Source organism: Pelobates fuscus, chromosome 1, assembly GCF_036172605.1.
Source record: "Pelobates fuscus isolate aPelFus1 chromosome 1, aPelFus1.pri, whole genome shotgun sequence".
Classification (NCBI taxonomy): Eukaryota; Metazoa; Chordata; class Amphibia; order Anura; family Pelobatidae; genus Pelobates; species Pelobates fuscus.
Window position 1 is genome coordinate 72,249,115 of NC_086317.1, and position 21,557 is coordinate 72,270,671.

General features: G+C 38.1%; 1 protein-coding gene across 1 annotated transcript in view; it reads left to right on the forward strand.

The window, feature by feature from the left end:
* The window catches only part of PITPNM3 (PITPNM family member 3), a 555,560-nt gene that overhangs the window by 257,128 nt on the left and 276,875 nt on the right, over positions 1–21,557 (forward strand). Inside the window, exon 3 of the mRNA XM_063449741.1 lies at positions 3,611–3,718. Within this exon, the coding sequence (XP_063305811.1) occupies positions 3,611–3,718 (108 nt within the window). The remainder of the gene's footprint in view (positions 1–3,610; positions 3,719–21,557) is intronic.

Here is a 21,557-nt window from a genome sequence, read left to right on the forward strand (position 1 = left end):
GCAGGGACAATGTGTGTGTGTATGGGGGGCAGGGGTAATGTGTGTGTGTGGGGGGGCAGGGGCAATGTGTGTGTGTGTATGGGGGCAGGGGCAATGTGTGTGTGTGTATGGGGGGCAGGGGCAATGTGTGTGTGTGTGTGGGGGGCAGGGGCAATGTGTGTGTGTATGGGGGGCAGGGGCAATGTGTGTGTGTGTGTGTATGGGGGGTAGGGGCAATGTGTGTGTATGTGTGTGTATGGGGGCAGGGGCAATGTGTGTGTAGAAGAAGGGTAGGGGGGGGCTTTTTTTTTTTTAATGTGTGTGTGGTTTTTTTTTTAAACATTTAATTAAAATTAATATATAATTTATGTCCCCCCTCCATTCTTACCTTTACTGGGAGGAGGGGGGACATCTTTCTTTCCTTGGTGGTCCCAGTGGGGATTCCCTGGTGGTCCCAGTGGTAGGAGTGAACTCTAGCCCGCGCTCCAGGGCTAGAGTTCACTCTCGCGAGATTTGGAGCGTTGCCGTGGTAACCGCGGCAACGCTCCAAATCTCGCGAGAGGAGGACCCGGAGGAGCTGCTGGTAACAGCTCCCGGGTCCTCTCATCCTCCCCTGCCGGTCGGCTGTCAGTAATGTGCCTGCAGACCGGGGAGGGAGATCACTGATCTCCCTCCCCGGTCTGCAGGCACAATGCAGGGCTGGCACTTGGGCAATGTCAGCCCTGCATTAGCCGGCAGGGGAGAATCTCGGGGGGGGGGGGCAATTGCCCCGTTGCCCCCCCCCTGGATCCGCCACTGAGCTAACCCTGTGTTAAGCTGATCATTTGCAGAAAAAGTTTACTTTTTTGCACAGCAGATTCAGAAATTCCCTCTAATGTAAAGTGCGTACAGGTGACCTCTCCATTTCATAGGCAAACAACTTTGCCTATAGGAAGGTTTATTAAATAGCAGGGAATCAATAACTTTTTGAAATCTCCCATATCTGTCAAAACTCTAGACTTTTTGTATGGGATAGTGGGGGATAGGACACTATGTACATCCCAAATCGACAATCTTTGTGTGCAAAACTGCAATTTTCTAATGTTGTATTGTATTCCTAGCAGACAGTCTCCGGCAACTTCAATGCTATTAACACAAATTCAAAGTAAACCACATCCTATTTCTCATGAGTTAGAATGTTAAACTGGAACCCTAATAGAAAAGGATTTTAACATCATCTCATAGCAGTGTCATCACGAATATTTGTTCCCCTTCATTTGTTTTCTAATATAGCAAAATGGGGATATTAACTAAACTGAGAATTTTCTTAGCAAAGAGATAAAGTGCTGTGATTAGCTCAACTGGAAAACAATTGCACTGTAGAATGTTTGCAGTCTAGTTAATTTGGCCTAAGTTTGCAATACCCTTGTCAAATGTCCACTCCACAATCATGTTTAGAGAATAAGTATAAAATATTTTCCATTCTTATCACGGACAGGCTTCTGCCATAAAGATAATAAATATATTATAACTTGTATTTAAGAAGTAGTTTATTAAATCAATTAAGTGTGCAATCACTTCATTATGTACACTATAAACTATGCACATAGAACAACTACTAGCACTTTGTAAACAAAGTGTAGTTGAATTCAAGCAAGCATGTAATTACGTATTTGTTTGCCGTAACCTGTTCATAACTTCATTACAGCCATCAGATGAGATTGGTCAAAGGCCAATCAAGAATTCTCTATAATATTGCCTGAAGCATTTCTAAAAGGTCACAATATCACAATGCAGTATAAAAGATCAATAACAAACATTGATTTCTTGTCATTAAGGAGGCTGTATTAGATAGTTCACCACACTGAGTCGGATTGGCATGACCTTGACATTTGCCAAGTTCTGCATCTCTCATTACACTTGTCTTCTGCTTATTATTATTTAAAGGGACACTCCAGGCACCCAGACCACTTCTGCCCATTGGAGTGGTCTGTGTGCCAACTCCCACCACCCTTAACCCTGCAAGTGTAATTATTGCAATTTTTATAAACTGCAATATTTACCTTGCAGGGTTAAGTCCTCCTCTAGTGACTGTCTTTCAAACAGCCACTAGATGGACTTCCGTGTTCTTAGAACACAAAAAGTGTTTTAAACGGCGCTGGACGTCCTCACGCTATGTGAGAACCTCCAGCATCGCCGTAATCCCTATAGGAAAGCATTGAGTAGTGCTTTCCCATGGGGAGGTCTGATGCGCGCACGTGGCCATTACCGCGCAAGCGCATTAGGTCTCCCCCGACGACGTGTGGGCAGACCCTGACCCAGTGCCGAGGGACATCGGCACTGGATTCAGGTAAGTCACTGAAGGGGTTTTAACCCCTTCAGCAACATGGAATCGGGGGTGGAAGGGAGAGGGGCACTGCATGGTCCCGCAGTGCCAGTAAAACAGCCATGTTTTCCTGGCACTGGAAAGTCCCTTTAAGCACTTGTGTGAATATTGTGTAATCAGAATCTAACTCCACGCAATATACTATAAGTAAACGACAAAACAAACCAACAATTTTACATGCTACCATTGTCCAGAGTAGAAATCAAAAGTTTAGTAGATTTCATGATTTTATCTTTTTAGTAATACAAAAATAAAAGTTCATTATTACTGTTTTTTTTTTTTATATAGATATATTATTCTATGTTAATCCAAACTCTTTTGAGATCAGACATTTGCTTACCATAAGTCTGGGATTGCCAAATTGTTGGGGTCTACAAACCAGCTCAAATATGAACAAACCAGTTATTACATGCCACGTGGTACCTAGACTGCATCCATGTGTTATTATGAACTACACCAATATAATGTACAGTGCCACACACTGACATTGTACCCATGTGAAACACATTACATCTAACAATCAGATGACATCAAATGCCTACATGGCACTCAGTATCCAAATCACATACAACAAACTCATGACACTTGCCAGCAACCATATCACATATAACACTCTGATGACACTAGACATAATCCATATAAAAATAGATACTACATGGCATCACCGGTAGTATCCATATGTCATGAGCATTCACATGATGATACCCATACAACATGCCACTCCTACATGACACCTCTGTATCACATAAAGCAACAATATCACTTGCAGGGCTACCATAAGACATCAGATTTAGCAATAAGTTTGTACACCTAAATAAATGGCTGTTATATGCGCTATAACATTATATATACAGCGGAGACTTAGAACATGTAATAGTGTATTTGTGTGATGACATCAGGAATGGAATAGATGCAGGATGGAGTGAGGAGGTTACCCTCCTCTAATGGAGAACCTAATTGGGATCAAACTCTAATGTTTGGTTTTCTCCTCTCATATGTACCATTGATGCTAACAACTGGCTCCTGTCCATGGAGTACTTGGTTTGTTGTATAAATAACTTTTTTTATATGATATTATTTTCGTTAATGTGTACTGTTCTGTGTATTCTGTCGCAATGATGTGCATTGTGCAGCAAGGTGAGTCACATTCCTCAAATGATACATTGTTTCTTGACAATTCTGTGGCATATGCTAGATTATTTATTGATATCCACAGTCCAAAGTGAATTAATACATATATTTACAGCTTTGTTTTTGTTATTACAGAGGAAGTCGTGGAAGGAAAAAGTGCCATCCTGATTGGAATGAGTCAGTGGAATTCCAATGATTTAGTTGAACAGATTGAGACCATCGGGAAATTGGAGGACAGCGCAGGTGAGAAATTATTTTTGATAGAGTGCGGAACTGACAGTTCTTGGCAGATAAGCCAAGTTCATTTGGGCTCCAGTATAATTTTTAAAAAGAACTATGAGCTGAATTGCAGTTCTGCAGGTCTGGCTTTTGCAGAATATTGTAAAATAGTGTACGGTGGTCAATTTTAATAATCTGCAAGTGTATTGATAAAGAGCATTGCTCACAAATCAGAAATGTATAGGGTTAAAGATAGATTTTGCCATACATCTGTACATATGTTTTTTGTTTTTTTTTTATAATTTATTAGTATTTGGTAAATATGTACATGGTGTCCAAGGAAACAGTTTATAATGTATTCCATTAAAGGAAGGACTAAACTGCTTATTGCATCTACATTGACTTAACAATATTAGGCCCTTTAGGTCCTTAACCAATGCTGTTGCAATATTCTGTTCAATCATTCCAAAATGGAAAGACAAGTACAGAGCTGCATTGAATTCATTGCTTTGTTTAAATTATGCTGGTATGCAGTTTTTCTGTACTAGATTATAATAAGAAGATGTACTACTGGTCTTTAAGGGGTTAAACAAATTGCAAAGCCTTACCAAACACGTGGTTCATTACTATGGAGGCACGGATATCCCTTAGAGAAGAGCAACATATTATCAATCTATTCACCGGGGCTGTAATGAAAAGACAAGCACCTCGAGGCAATAGGTAGAAGGACATCAGTCTTACGATGTGAGAGCCCATTTATTTACTGGCAACACATTGCAGAGCATAAGCTACAGCTCTTAGAAGCACTTGCTTGTTACACTACCGTCTCTGAGGGCTCCTGCAGCTGTGTTGACTGGATTCATTGTGTCCTGGAAAGGCCCATCACTTACACAAGCTCTCTTAGTAGCCCAGTGTGAAATTTGTTCAGCTCTTCACAGTCTACACAAAAAATGACATGTCAAGGACTCTACACCCAGCTTTGAATGAGGATGTCAAATTAAAGTGAACAAACATTATGCTTTGTAAGAAATAAAACCTCTATCTCTAAAAATATATAATACGCATGTGATAATGCGATAAGAAAATTAAAAAGTGATCCTCAATCATTTTTAACTCTGATGATGGCCCCAATTTAGTAAGCTTTACAAATTATCCAATATGGCTAGAAAAAAACGTTCCAAAGATTTAGCTTATAAAATATCCAATAGCCTTTAATGGTGACTTTTGTAGATACATCATTTTAGAAAGTTATTCTAAAAGTATTGAATGATTTGGAAAGCTTATTAAATCAAGACCTATGTTGCTACATAAACCATCTATGATGCCACATATGCCTCCAGAGCTGACATGTATGAGGTCACGATGGGGAGAGGTGTGGGGTCAGGTGTTCTAGAGACAGATTATATTACTGGTGATGCTTGCTGAAAGTGGCATGTCATTCCTGCTTGTATGTGTGCCAAAGTGACAGGTGGGCATGTAAAGATGCCAAAAAGAGTTTCCCATGGGCAGAATAGTGTTGGAGCATTTGTACATTGGCAGAAGTTCTTTGGAATAGCCCAGAGCTGCCCTGCTGCACTTCATTAGGAATTACCTGAAGTAGGCAGTGCAAGCCTGTGCAAGACAATGTATCTTTTGCACATTTAAACATATAAGTATATACACTACAGAGCAACTGTATTTGCTTAACTTATTCTTACTGCCATAGTACCCCTGTCCATACTCCTCTCTAGGTCCCCTACAGGTGCTGTAACAATTTAATAAGTAAATATTTGACTTGCCAGCACCATGGCACCATGGCTCCCTTAGTGCTGCTTAGCTCTCCTCCCCACAGATGGTCCAACTGGGGACCTAATGTGCATGCGCAGCGCATTCAAAATTCCCCATAGTAAAGCAGCGAGTCAATGTTTTTCTATGTGTTGTCACTGTCACGTGACCAAGTTTTACTTGATCAGTGCAATGGAAGCGCCCTTAGTGGCTGTAAACATTGCAGTATGTCAAGAACTGCAGTGTTTTATATAGCAAGGTTAAGGTGACAGGGACACTGCACCCAAACCACTCCATTGAGATAAGGTGGGCTGGGCGACTATAGTGTCTCTTTAATAAAGCTCTAACATATTCAGCAGTAAAATGATCAACATTTTATTTTTCAGCTTTATGTAGTACACATCCCATTACAGTATAACTGTATACATTCACCTCCCATGGTTATTTAGAAAAGCATACATAAACCATAGCCATCTGTCAAATAAGTAAGCTTCTCAAACTTTCTATTAAGAGTTACTGCATTTTTTTATATAGCTGATATATTTCTTGAAGATCAATTAAGTATTTCTCCTGTTGACTGTCAGAAACGCCCATTACATTTGTAGATACTATAAGCAAAATAACATTTTCATCAGCACAACTCTTCTTGCAACATTTACTTCTGAGCAAAGTCTTTCTACCATTGGTGATCATGCTGGGCATCTTATCCATACATCACCTATTTGAGTAGCATTCATGTAGAACCTTAATGATCTTGCTGTAACTGAATAAACTCATTGTCACTGTAGTTTACCTATAAAGCTATAAATTGCAATGTTCGAGTGAATTCCTTAAAATATTATCATTGCCTTTCTAATATAGAATTAATTAACCCCTTAAGGACACACGACGTGTGTGACACGTCATGATTCCCTTTTATTCCAGAAGTTTGGTCCTTAAGGGGTTAAAGGCACTGTAACTGCTTCATGAAATGGCTAAAGTGTCTGCAGTCCCCTGGTGCCATAATTACATTTAGTGTTTAACTGGTTTTAATGTTTTAATGCTTAACAAGCACAAGTCCCCTGTTGCTCTGGATAATTAAGGAGCGTTAGCCTGAGCTGCAATGGCCAGCTGTGATAGGCAAGGAGTTTCAGCAGACCACTTTCAATCTATCACAGTGTCTATTCAGCTATGAATTAGTATGGCTAGTAGGAAGAGTGTAATATCTGCCTTTAGCCATACCTCCAGTAGGTAAGCAAGGGATCCTCATTTAGAGTTAAGCTAAATTAAACTAAAATGGTTTAACACAAAATGGAGGGACAATGCCAGTGGACTCCGTGGACTATAACCAATTCAATGAGTTTAAATGGATATCGTGACTACAGTGTCGCTTTTAAATCCATTTTAATATATACCAAATGTCTTCAAAAATCAATATTGACAGCAGGGCTACCATCAGGTCATCAAAGGCTATACTTTGTTCAGGAATCAGAGTGCCTGGACCTCCTCAGGATCTTATAAAACTTTGTGCTCCAGTTGGGGAGATAGAAATATATCCACAAACCCGGACCACATATATGAGTGCACTGGTCTGGGCACCTGAACAGATCAGTACAACTTGGCCCTGACTGCTCACTTGCATTTGGTACTAGAACTGAGAGGATGTGTACATGCATCACTTCCTCTTTGAATACACAGCAGTGTTAATTTTGGAGGAAAATTTCCATTTAGTTTTAGTCATTGTCTTTTGACTAAAAAGACATTTTAGCCTTAGTCGTATTTTAGTCGACTAAACTTCAAACAATTAAGTCGACTAAAATTTTTATAAAATTGTTAGTCAACAAAATTAACACTGATACATAGAGCTATGTAGGATAGTGGAGAGACAATGGCCAGCTCCATCTAGACCCCAGAAGAGCCACCTCCTGCACCCAAAACTACACCTCATGCAGGAGGGTGGCTAAAATATGTTTATAATGATTTATTTCTGTATGTGTTTCCCAATGTCTGCTTGTATGTTTGTCAGCATGTGTGCATTTGTATGCATCTTCATGCATATGTCATTGCATATGTGTCAGTGTGTCATTGTGCATCTTTATGTGTGACGTGCATTGGAGTGTGTTTGTGGCAATACGTCTGTCCGTGTAGAACTATATGTAAGGAATATGTTTGTCTAGCAGTGTATATCTGTGCGTGAATTTTGTGTGAATCTTGCAAAGTGTACCTATGTGTGTGTGTGTGTCTATCTGCTAATGTGTGTCACTGTGTTTGTTTGGAAAAACATATGCGTAGTTTAGAATGTGTACGAGTGAGTGTATATCTGTGTTTGTGTGTGTTTGGGAGAGTATATTCATCTGTTCAAATGTCTGGAAATGTTTTTGGGTCAGTGAGTATGTATTTGTGTACATGTCTGGGATTGTGTGTTTGGCGGCTCCTCAAAATGGTCTTGAAAGGGCCCCGTAATTTCTAACGGCAGCCGTGTTGACAGTAATTATTGTATTCAGATTGCATTTGTTTGCATAAAGACAAATGAACACGTTAATTTTCAGGTGCAGTAACATGAAAGCAAAATGTAATTTAATAGGTTCACTGAATATAAGAATCAAGCATCGAAACAGCTAATGAGCGCCCTCTTTGTCTTCCTAACCAAGGTTAGATAATGATTTTAGTAGCAATATTTCTGAAAACTGCTGTTCACATGAATAATAAAACTGAAACATGCAATGCACAACTTGAAAAACCTTATTTTTCATATGAAGAACACGTTTTTGCATTTTTATTACGTTTTATTTACAATTCTTTTTGAATACGCTGAGAATTACTCACAATTATCTAGCCAACACAAAACAACAATTTCTGACTATGAAAAGATTAGCTTAATCATGTGTAGGCTGATTAGCTTAATCACATGGCATTTACATTATATAACCAAGCATTTAATAATATCATAGCTCTCCATAAATATGTACATACCCTTTAAACAAGTTCTGAACCTAATACAATTCAAACTGTTAGGAACTCAATATTCTTTTTGTAGCAGGATATTTATTAATTGCAAATGATTTTTAATAATGTTTTCTCACATTTCACAATATAAATAAAACAGGTTTGTTTTTTTATAATAATATATCGAAAATGTACCTAAAACAAACTGGTTTCTGAAGGAATTTGAATGGAGTATTCACAATAGTGGTTCATAACCTGCTTTAGTGTATTACATACATAATGTTTTTCATTCCAAGTAAATTATTACATTTAAATGTGTAACTGGATGACTATCACTTTAAAGGATTTTTTAATATTATGTTTACATATACCTATATTTAGCAAATATATATGTGCAAAGTGTGAAAAATATAATTAAATATAGAAATCCACATCTCTTAATATGGCAACTGGATGACTCCATCTTAGCTCTCTGACAATCATTATTACAAAGTTTGTCCTTTGCACATGCAGTCAACATAGAGAAACCATATAGAGAGCAAGAGACATGAAACAATGTTTCCTTTTTACCTCCTCGTTTGGTTGGAGTCTGTTGTGGTTTGGCCTTGACTGAACTGATTGTCATTATCTAAATTGTTAATAAAGCTTTTTGATCCAAGGAGAGCGCTGACTTCCATTCTGGGATACAGAAGAAAGTTTTCCCAAGTTTGTTGCAAAATTTAAATATCATCGAACTGGTTTTTTTTGCCTTCCTTTGGATCAACTGCAAAAACAGATGTGAGAAAGGCTGAACTTGATGGACGCCTATCTCTTTTCTATGTATTTAAAAGACAATGCAGTGTCTCATGAAATAAAGAGAAAGTCAACACAAACTATAGGTGATTTTTCAATGTTTTATTCAATTATGCACTGTAAATTCCAGAGAGATGCAAATTCGTAACTTTTCAATATTTCATAAAGATATATTCTTTATGAAACAAAAACCAAGAAAGTTATGGTGGGTTGAAATTGTGATTGAGAACCTCTCTCACCTGAAGTCAGTGGGTAGTCAATACATTGTTAAATCCAGATCTGCACACCAGTCAAGCCAAAATACTTCCTTTTCCCACAGAAACCTCGAATTTGCAGTGATGTTACTACTGCAAACGATTCTGGGTGGGCATATGCAAATTAGTTCAGCAAAGAATCACATTTTTGCCTCATTACTCCATTTTAAGAATGGGTCCCTTGGAGTTTGTGCTTGTTGTATCCAGCAGCTTTGAAACACAACTCAGGAAGAGATGCAAAGCCAGTGAACCACTCATTGACAGCTGTTTCATTGTTAATGCAACTCATCAGCATGAGGTTGCTTACTGGCTTGCTATTGAAGATTGGTGTTACTTACAAAGCAAAAACCAAGAAAATTATGGTGGTAAAAAATTGTGATTGAAAATCCCTTCCACCTGAAGTCAGTGGACAGTCAATACATTGTTAAACACAGATCTGCACATCAATCAAACCAAAATACTTGCTTCTCCCACAGAAATCTCAAATGTTCAGTGTTGTTACTACTGCAAAGGATTCTGGATGGGCATATGCAAATTAGTTTAACAAAGAATCAAATTTTTGCCTGATTATTCAATTTTAAACATGGATTCCTTGGAGTTGGTGTTTGCTGTTTACAACATTGTACTATTCTTTATGAAATATACACAAGACTGTGTTGGAATTTTATTTAAATTCCAATGCATTCCAAAGATACCCTAAGACAAAGTACAAACTACTTTGTTTTATGGTGAAGCCTGAGTCAAAAAAAATTGACAAAAGGCAGAGCTCCCCCCGTCTGTTTTTGTCCAATCCCAGCAGCCATCACAAATAACTGCTGTGAGATTCAGGCTCTGTCTATGAAGAATCCCGCTGTCTCGCCGGATCTTCCATAGATGTTAGTGTTCTATTCTTGTGCATGTGTGAGAGTACAGCACTGACATGGGTCATGGCAACTGAAGCACCAGGAGCCAAAGAGGGCAGCAGGATGAAGATTGGAGTAGCCACGAGGGATAGCCTGAGGTAATTAAAACATACCTTGCCTGCACTCCACGGCCAATGGACCCAAGTTAGGTCTGTGTGTATTTGAGGAATTTGCTAAATATGCAAAAAACCCTGAAAGAAAAAAAAGTGAAATGGTCCTTTAGTATTTGTAACGGATCCACTGGTACCCCGACTGGGTACCTCCGTTGAAAGATGCTCCTAGCGCTTCCAGAGGACTCCAAGCACTCCACCAGACACCATAAGCACCGCAGGCTGCAGCTATCTCCCTTCAGAACGAAGCAGGAACAAGCTCTTACAAGAGCTCAGTGATTATAGCAAGGGAATATGCCTAGCATAGCAATCCCTTGTAGCAGATTCCCCCAATAAGAGACAGGACTCAAGTTGAGGGTAAAAATAGAACTCACTGGCTGCTAGCTTGCAGCCCTTTTTATTAGGTGCTCCCATGAAGGGGAGGGACACACACAGTAACATACATTAACCAATCACACAATAGTTACATCCCACACATAGCCCTCCCCTCTACCTGTAAACTAATTATCTGTACACACAGGAAAATACAATTATCATAGGTAGGGAAAATAGTTTTTACACAACATTAATAACTCCCAAAATATACATCACATTCGCATAAAAATACATATTCACAATCAATCCATTCAGGGGAACAACATACTCAAAAATCATACGAATTGGACCAGGGGTTCAAAAGTTAGTACAAATGTGCATTTGACCTTCTGGAAGCATGGTTTTACAGGGCCCTCTATCCTGGAGACAATGGGGGGAAGTAATCCAATTATCCAGGACTAGAGGCAGACTCCATTAACCACATGGTTGCAAAACAACATAAAACACTTTAAAATACATAGTCACATTTTACACATAACACACAGACATTTCACATATCCCCAGATAGCTCAGGTCTGAGTGCAAATTATTAGGTGAATGGCACTCAGACCAACCGAATACAGTTTAATCGCCATGGAGCCAAAGTCTTTAATCACACGAATAGGCTCCATGGCATAGCTATCTGTGTTACCACAGCTCACACAGGGCAAGTACCAAATGACCCCACTGTATTTAAAGGGCCAGAATGAGTGACATACACTCTGGTATGGCCGAATACGGTTTTTAAAGGGCCCAATCTCCCAGGGCCATAGTCCAAAGGCAGCAGGCGGGCAGCCAGGCTTCTCCAATGCAATGTGTCGAGATTGCTCTCGTCACAGTATTAATTTCTAGTTTTAATTTAATTGTTTTAGTCTGTTAGTTTTCTAGAAACTAATGTTTCTATTGCATGTTTAAACACAACTGTAGTGGCTGTCTTCCCCTGTGAGAATCAAGTCATACTCTGATTTCAATCAAATGCTGCTCCTAGACAGAGAATAAAACAAAAAAGCGCAATGTAAAAATATAAAATTATCTATGTGACACAAAAATGATATAGAGTTCAAAAACTAAAGTTCAAAGCTGCCCGACATAAAAGGTTATTCCTCAAACCTGTATAACAAATGTCCAAATGTAGATAAATGTCAGCGCTGTGCAGGAGTCCCCAAAAGATTGTTCAAAGGGGAAGCTAGGTAATATAATAATTGTGTTCGAATTCCACCTCCACAGTGGTGGATAAGGGAAAAATCAGGGGTGTACTTCTGTGTTAGATAGAAATTGAGACTTTGTATCCAGTACCCATGGTAACAGTCACATACCTTAAAAGATACAAAAAAGCGGAAATAGTGTAACACATTTTATTTATAATTAAGTAAAAAAAAACTCAATCCCTTATGAAAACTCTTACACGTTAAAAAGATGGTAATGGAATCCCACTGACCATCAAAGTCCAGTTGTATAACAAATAAGCAGTGTGCTGTAAGTATTACTACTCCGTTGATGCAGCATGTGTTCAAAGACGTTCCATGAGTCTAGCCGCAATAGTAAAAGTCCAAACGGAGGGATGTTGGAGCACAATACCGCCGAAGGGGTCTGTCTGAACTGGTAAGTATAAAGGCTTCTCGCTCATCCGCGCGTTCCGCCCGTACTCAGCAGGCTTTTTCAAGATAGTGAGTTAGACTTCTGATGTAGTTTTATACACCCTGATAGATGCAATGCAAAACTTTTTTTCTTAAAGGCACAAGGGTCCCTCTGTGGCTGGGCTTTTCATGTCTAAAGCATCTTAGTTGTATAAAGTTTATATTATTGACTCAAATGAGTCTAAAAAGCCAGGGTACAGAAAAAAATTAATATTGGTAAACATAAAGAAATATATATATAAAAAAAACAGCATTCTAATTTAACAATAAATATAAAACTAAAAGTAAGTGATAAGTGCAAAGGTGGATTATTACCCTTATAAAAACATGAATAGATTAAAACTTGTACTATGACAAATTAAGACAAAATAATTTATTTTTTTAGAAAACTAATAAATGACTTAATATGCTAAATTTTCAATTTAAATATCCTTTTGCACACTGCAAATAATACAAATCGGTGTATGCCCTGAATCATTCTTCATATTTCTATTATCAAAATATGATCTTGTGATCTAGTCTTAATTTAAAAAAGAAAACTTGTGATTTTATAAATGGTTTTATAAACAAATGTGTGTAGGGATAAAGTATCTGCCGTATAGTATATGTGAGGTGATTCTGTTTTTTTTTTTTTTTTGTAAAACAGCATTTTAGAGAAAAAGAAAATATATTTTTATCATATATATATATATATATATATATATATATATATATATGGGCACATTTTACAACATTGGAAACATATCATTATATATAATATATTTCATATTATAAGTTGATGTTCCATATTGAATTCTAGGTATTAAGCTGTTAACTTGTCTGATATAGAAAAAAAATACTTTAAAAAAAAAAAATGGTTGTAGCAGGTTTGTTCAAACACTGTTTTGGTCATGCTACCAGATAATATAAATGCAGATGGCTTCAACCTTTGCAATGTGAGCTGTGTATTTTTTCACAAGTAATACGTTTTAAGAGGACCTTTTATGGACAAAAACTCAACATACAGCCATTAATGCCTTTCACACTGTTATACAGGCTGTACACTTACTACTTGACATTGTAGCAGAGGTTCATTCCTTCAGTGTTGTCACATGAAAAGATATAATAAAATATTTACAAAAATATGAGGGGTGTACTCACTTTTGTGAGATACTGTATACCTACAGCTGAGTACCAGTACCAGTACTGTGTGTATTTATCATCTGTAAACATTGATCTATAAAATTGTAGTAAATGCTAGAATGTATGGTTAGTAGTAGTACTTATACTCTATTGGACAGCAGTGTTATGTGAATAACTATCCCCCCAGCAAAGATCAAAGAACTAAAACAGATGGACTTGCCATTTACTAGTAATTTGGCCAACACAATGTATTAATCATTTAGTGACTTCAAGAGTTTTCATTCTAATTTATTGATTATTTTTTATAAGGTAAACTGGCACAAAAATGTAAAAACGCTAATCTCAAAATTGTATCCAAAACTTTAATCAACATAAAATATCAAGGGCTTGAGAAATACGTTTGTGCAGAGCCAAAACATTGCCTACTCCAGTGCCCTTATAAAGTCTGCATTGGGTGATTTCCGTCTCAGTCCAGGCATCTGATTCAACATAAAATAGGAAAAGTCTTGTATAGATAATACAGAATAAGTACTAAATATAACACAAATTGATAATACTTATGTAGATATTTTTACATGTATTTTTCTACATAAGTATTCTCAATTTGTGTATGGCACTTTGGTGTACATTTGGTTCTTATTCTGTATTACTATATTTGAGTGCTAGAAAGCACTTTGTACCACTGACACATATTTGGAATCTTACCGTTACAATTTTGAAGCACCTAGACCCTTTTTTGTTCGTTGTTATTTTGTATAGATAAGCATATAGAATTTTAAATCTGTATAAAAGTATTTCTAAATTTGTTCCAAAGACTGAAAATGAAATGCACATTTTAGTCCACTGAAATTCATTTTTTGTTGTTGCTAAAAATGAACATGAAATGTCATTTATTGCAATACCGCCTGTCATATAGAAAATAGATATTCCATAGTCTTGGGTATGAAAGTAATTTAAGATACAAGCAAAAAGCTGAATTTCGATTTCTGTTAAAGTACTGCATGGTATTCAAGAACACATTTCTCATATTGAGAATGCTCACTTTTTATCACACGGTAAAGCTATTGATAGCTAGACATGAAGTGAACGAAGAGTGCACATTTTATTTTAGAGTTTGAATGACGACTCCAAAAGCAACACCTAGAATATATTACATTTTACAATTCTCTAGGTTTAATTATTGCTCCTGACACACAGTTTTAAATATCACGTGTACATGTAACCTATAGTTACATTTGATTGGGCAACAATCAATCATATTGGGATTGGGGGTTAAATATGATCGAGCTGTTTCACGTTAGGACTTGACAGGGAATGTTGACAGTAAGGGTTCATCTTGAATGAAATGTTTATCTTACATGGTTACTCCTTTACCCAAATAAAAAAAATAAAAAAAATGAAAAATCACTTTTAGTAGATATACCTCTAATAAAAACATGCATTTAATTATGGACTTTTTCATAGAGGTTATATCTAAAACCACCTTGCAAAAGCTACATATCTCTTGACTCTTACAAGCTCCCTCCTTCTAACCCTGTCCAGATTTTCTGTGGCTGTCCAATCACAGACTTCCCAATGCAACTCAATGAGAAGTTTGTTGCTCTGAGCTATTGCTGTCTCTTGAGTTTAGCTCCACTGAGCAAACCAAACCAGGAAGTAACAGTAATATAAAAGTGATAATTTCTATTGAAATCTGCATGTAAGGCTGGATATTCTTCAGAGTCCCAGAGATAATTATTTTTGAGATAATTATTTTTGAGATAATAATTTTATGTGTATTTCTGATAGTTTTTCTTTTGAATTGATATTATATTTCATACCTGATTTTTTTTATCAGAATAGTATTGTAAGCACTAATATCACTACATGAATGTGTTTATATTCCGTGTGTAAATATGTACTTTAACTGTGTAGACTACATCTGAATTTATGCAACTCTTTGTTTTTGATACAAATTTATAAGTAAAAAAAAAAAAAAAAATCTTAATTGAAAAAAATATATATATTTCACGGAGATAGCTCAAAATTCTGCATCCAATATATAATTTGATATATTAGGCCTCAGCATTAATACTGGTCCATACACTGCACCTTTAGTAAAATGAAAAAACGAGGACACACTCTTCACACATAAAGCACTCCGACAAGCTGATGGGCATTAGTGGTCTGGAGTGTATCTTTAAACGAATTGTATTAGGAATTGTTCCTAAAAAGAACAATGGCTTGGAGAATGTTTCCATTTTTTTGCTTGGGTGAACTGTTATTGGATAACTGACAAGAGGAATTGTTTAGCATGGAGACAATGTTTTTGGTTAAAAAGACAATATATTTTTTATTTATAATGTACTTCTGAGTTTAACTATGTGAGTATTAGATCTGCATTATTGACTTAATGGTTATTGACCTAACAAACTCTGGCAATAAACATACATTTGGCAAACAAGCACATATACATGGGGGATATTTCAAACACAGTGATTGGAGTCAATAGGAAGAGGGATAGTTCAGGCTGTATAGAAATGGTAGAGAAATGCGTCTTGTTAGGGATAGCACTATGTACTACTCCCCTGCTTAGCGAAGAAGAGTTTGTCTAAGAAGGATGGCAATGAACTATCAGATTTTGGAGTAAACTGTAAGACAAGTCTTGTCTTAGTGCTAGGATATGGAAGACTGGTCCTTTTACTGTTAAATTATAGCATCAATATCAGCCTCAGAGAAAGATGTATTTTTTCCAGCTGGGGTCTTAAGGTCGCACCATCAAGGTGTCTGTCTTCACTGGTAAAATTAAGAGGAAATGTACCCTGAATTATATGCCTAACCATGAAATACCATGACGTACACAAACCAGAATTTTAGGAAATATTCCACAGGGTCACTAGTGAAACCTCTTATCTTGTTGTATTAATAATCTTTTCTTACACATTCAGGATTATTATTTTGATCTGTAGAAACATTGGAAGTGTGAGAGGATAAGTTCTTGGTTCTTATCGTGCTGCCCACTCTCAAATCAAGAGGCTGGGTTCTAATCCTTTAATCAATATTTACTTCCTTTTTGCGGTCCTCTAGTGTCAGCAACTGACATATTAATCCTTTCACTTTTTGTGCCTCAACAATGCGTACTTAAAGACAGCTCAGTCTTTCTTTTTTTTTTTTTATATATATATATATATATATAGACTCTTAAATTTACATCAACAGATAACCCACACTCCCAAACAGAGGTTTCAATATAAAAATATTTTGGTGTATTCACATAACATAATCTCCAGAAAAGTAGCATTGCTTTGGAGATTTTTTTTCTACGTTAATTTATTAGACGGATACATGTTGGATGGATGTGAAAATCCCAACCTCTTAACATATGTCTAGAGTCAATGGATGCCCACAGTCCCAGCACTGCAAAGGTTAGCTATCCCCCAGATTACCTCAATTATTATTATTATTATTATTATCATTGCCATTTATATAGCGCCAACAGATTCCGTAGCGCTTTACAATATTATGAGAGGGGATTTAACTATAAATAGGACAATTACAAATAAACTTACGGGAACAATAGGTTGAAGAGGACCCTGCTCAATCGAGCTTACATTCTATGGGAGGTGGGGTGTGTAACGGAGCTCCGTGTACTCCGACCGAGTACCCTCCATTGATGGATGCTCCTAGCGCTTCCAGAGGACTCCAAGCACTCCACCAGACACCATAAGCACCGCAGGCTGCAGCTATCTCCCTTCAGAACGAAGCAGGAACAAGCTCTTACAAGAGCTCAGTGATTATAGCAAGGGAATATGCCTAGCATAGCAATCCCTTGTAGCAGATTCCCCCAATAAGAGACAGGACTCAAGTTGAGGGTAAAAATAGAACTCTCTGGCTGCTAGCTTGCAGCCCTTTTTATTAGGTGCTGCCATGAAGGGGAGGGACACACACAGTAACGTACATTAACCAATCACACAATAGTTACATCCCACACATAGTCCTCCCCTCTACCTGTAAACTAATTATCTGTACACACAGGAAAATACAATTATCATAGGTAGGGAAAATACAGTTTTTACACAACATTCATAACTCCCACAATATACATCACATTCGCATAAAAATACATATTCACAATCAATCCATTCGGGGGAACAACACTCAAAAATCATACGAATTGGACCAGGGGTTCAAAAGTTAGTACAAATGTGCATTTGACCTTCTGGAAGCATGTTTTTTTCCAGCTCAAACTAGTTCCACAGAATCCTCTATCCTGGAGACAATGGAGAAGCTGATTTAATTATATCCAGGGACAAACACAGCCTCCATTAAGCACATGTTACCAGCAACCACCAAAAGACATAAAAATACATAACTCCTGTTATACTAAACAGAACCCCCACATTCAACCCATCCCCAGATGGCTTGGATCTGAGCGCTCAACATATCCAAACAGCGCTCAGATGCCACAAACACAGTTCAAACGCCATGGGGTTTAAGTTTCGTATGGGCTGATGAGAAGGCCCATAATCCTGGGGCAGCCCAATAACCCACAGTATGCCCAAATACCATGCATAAAGGGCCAAATCGCCCAGGGACCGTAGTCACAGGGTAAGAGGCGGGCAAGCAGCCCCCTCCAAAACACAGTGGCGAAGTGGCTTTCGCTACAGGGTGTAAAACACATTAGGACAGGAATTTGCAGTCAAATAAGGTGGGCTGCCCTTTAGGAGAGGGCAAGAGACAGGTATGTGAGATAGGGGTTAGATTTGGAGGCCATAAGCTTTCCTAAAGAGATGGGTTTTAAGGCACTTCTTAAAAGATGCAAGACTAGGGGAGAGTCTGATGGCGGTAGGCAGGCTATTCCATAGGAAGGGAGCCGCCCACGAGAAGTCCTGCAAGCGTGAGTTGGCCGTACGGGTGCGGACAACGGACAGGAGGTGGTCACGGGCAGAGCGGAGAGACCAAGAAAGGACATACCTATGGATCTGTGAGGAGATATAAGAGGGGCTAGAGTTGTTCAGTGCTTTATAGGTGTGAGTTAGTACCTTGAATTGACACCTATAGCATACAGGAAGCCAATTTAAGGACGGGCAGAGGGGTGAGGTGTGAGAGAAACGACTAGAGAGGAAAATCAGTCTAGCACCAGTGTTCATTATGGACTATAGGGGTGCAGTACGGCTTTTGGGAAGACCAATCTGGAGAGGGTTTCAATAATTCATGCGGGAAATTACTAGAGTATGGACAAGCTCCTTAGTAGTATCTGGTGCAAGAAAGGGGCGGATGCGGGCTATGTTTTTAAGATGGAATCTACAGGATTTGGCAACATGCTGGATGTGAGGCTCAAAGGTGAGACCAGAGTCAAGTATGACGCCAAGACAGCGCGCTTGCAAGGATGGACTGATGTGGGTAGCACAAACTTGAAGGGAGAGCGAAAGAGGAGGATCAGTATTAGGAGGAGGAAAGACAAGGAGCTCAGTTTTAGAGAGATTGAGTTTCAGAAAGCGGGAAGACATCCAGTCAGAGATGGAAGAAAGGCAAGCAGTGACACGTTGCAGGATGGCAGGGGAGAGGTCCAGGGAGGAGAGATATAGCTGGGTGTCATCAGCGTACAGGTGGTAGTGGAATCCAAAAGAGGTAATAAGTTTGCCAAGTTTGCCGACGTTTTTTTCTACCACTGAGAGTTCATACTCGTTTGCTTTAGCTGTGGCTTAGAGAGGTGGGAGTTGGAGGTCTGATAATATGGTATTTTAGATAACCCACAGCAGGGTTTTCCTGCTATTTACCCTCTATTACACCCACGAATGTTGCCATCAGACTAGGGCATTCAAGTCTATCTACATTTACGTTGATGGGATTTTATAACTCAGCCTCAGGTTTTTTTTACTGATTTATCATTTTTTTTTATTTTTTTTTTACATAATTTTAATCTTTCTATTAAAAGTTAAATTTGATTTCTGTGGACATGCTTTATGGACATGTATTCCTTAGGGTTGCTTATTTTGGTACTAACTCCAGCTGGGGAGGTATGTAGGAGATAAATTCGTATTGTCTCTCTCCCTCCCACTTAGATTATTAGTATCTTTCTTCTTTTTGTTGTATTCACCAATAGGGGTTATCTCCCAATTCGTACTTAGCAACCTGACAACTTCTCTCAACTTTCTCCTCTTTTTATCCCCGAGAATTAGGGATGGAATGTTAGAAGAGAGGAAATAGGGTAGCCAGGCAGCAAAGTGGTCAAGGAAGAGAAGAGGGGAACCAGGGGGACGATAAATAACAGCAATGTTAGCAGAGAAGGGTTTGAAAAGGCGAATTGAATGTATTTCAAATTACGGGAAAGAGAGGGAAGGGAGGGTGGGTAGAGGTTGAAAGGAGCAGTGAGGGGAGAGGAGAAACCCAACACCACCACCTTTACATTCAGAGTTTCTTGGGTTGTGGGTAAGTTGGAGACCACCGAAGGACAAAGGTGCAGGGGTAGCAGTGTCAGAGGGGGAGAGCCAAGTTTCTGTTAAGGCTAGTAAATCTATTGAACGAGAGATGAAGAAGTCATGGACAGCAGTGGATTTAGTTATATTGCAAACAGAGCATGCGTTCCAGAGGGCAGTATTGAAGGAGGATTTAGAGGAACATGAGATGGGTATGAGATTAGTGTGGATCCTTGGTTAGTATGTGGTGAGTTTGTTGAGAGGGGACCAGGGTTTGGAGAGACATCACCAGCTCCTAGGAGCAGAAGGATAGAAAGGAAGTGAAGGTGGGAGTAGGATTTGAAAGTTTTGTAGGAGGGTATGTATGTAGAGGATTTTGGAGGAGTTGGTGGCGATAGGCTGGAAAGGTATGTGTAGAGTGCATGGGATGAATAGAGAGGGGAGGGGAGTAAGGTGGAAGTAATGATGATGTTGTTGCCAGGGAGAGGTGAGCGAAAGGATAGGGATATTTTAGTAATGAGAGAAGTTAGTGTTAAAGTGAAAGATAGAAGGGAGAACATTAGAGAAAATGTGTATTATATAGATATGTAGATCTCAAGCCCCTTAATAAATGACAACTACCTCCTATATACTAATTGGAATTAGTAACGTTGGCACAACCATTTTAAAATGAAAATAACCTATAAAAAAAGAACTCCTGATGTTGAGACTCACAGGTTTGCTACCATCATTTATTTGATCAATATACATTGACTCTCTCGTGGAAAGAAGAACCCCTCAACAAATGGCGGGGGATGTCCTAATCCTTAGCACTGAAAGGGTTTCTATCCTCCCCAGACTCTTAGCCACCCCCCTTCCCAATGAACAACCTTAATTAAGCCCCTAAATTCTAATTAATCTTAGTAAAGGAGTGTACAACTATTTGAAAAAATAAAAATAACCAGAAGGAAAGAACATATACCTGTCAAAGATATGGTTAAATCTTTTCAATCTTCTTTCTTTGGCCAATAAAGTGAGCAAAATAAAAATCATAATAATCTTCCTACAATTAAATAAAAAAAAAGCCCAAGTCACAAGAAACCTGGTGGTAAAATAAAAACCAAAAACCCAAATAAACCGTCAATAGAAGTAATTTGGGAAGATAACTTTTTCTTTTTAGTTTTACAAAAAGTACAGATTTAAATACAGATAAAAATAGATATGGGCACTTTCATAAATTAACCTTGTTATATTGATTTGACTGTCAAACCCGGTTCTATTACTTTTTCTTCTTGTTTAGCTCAGTGGAGCTAAACTCAAGAGGCAGCAATTGCCCAGAGGACCTGTATTCCAAAGACTTCTCATGGAGCTGAATTGGGAAATATGTGAATGGACAGCCATAGAAAGTCTGGTCTGGATTAGGAGGGGAGAACTGCAGCTGTCACAAGCTGTTTCTAGATTTACCCCCAATTATAATAAAATACATATTTAACTGCATGCATGTTTTCATGGGTGTATCTACTAAAAAGTATTTTTAAAATGTTTTATTTAGGCAGTGGAGTATTCTTTTAAATATACCTTTCTTGGTTGATATTACTATTCAGAATGAAAAGGAGCATTCTCCTT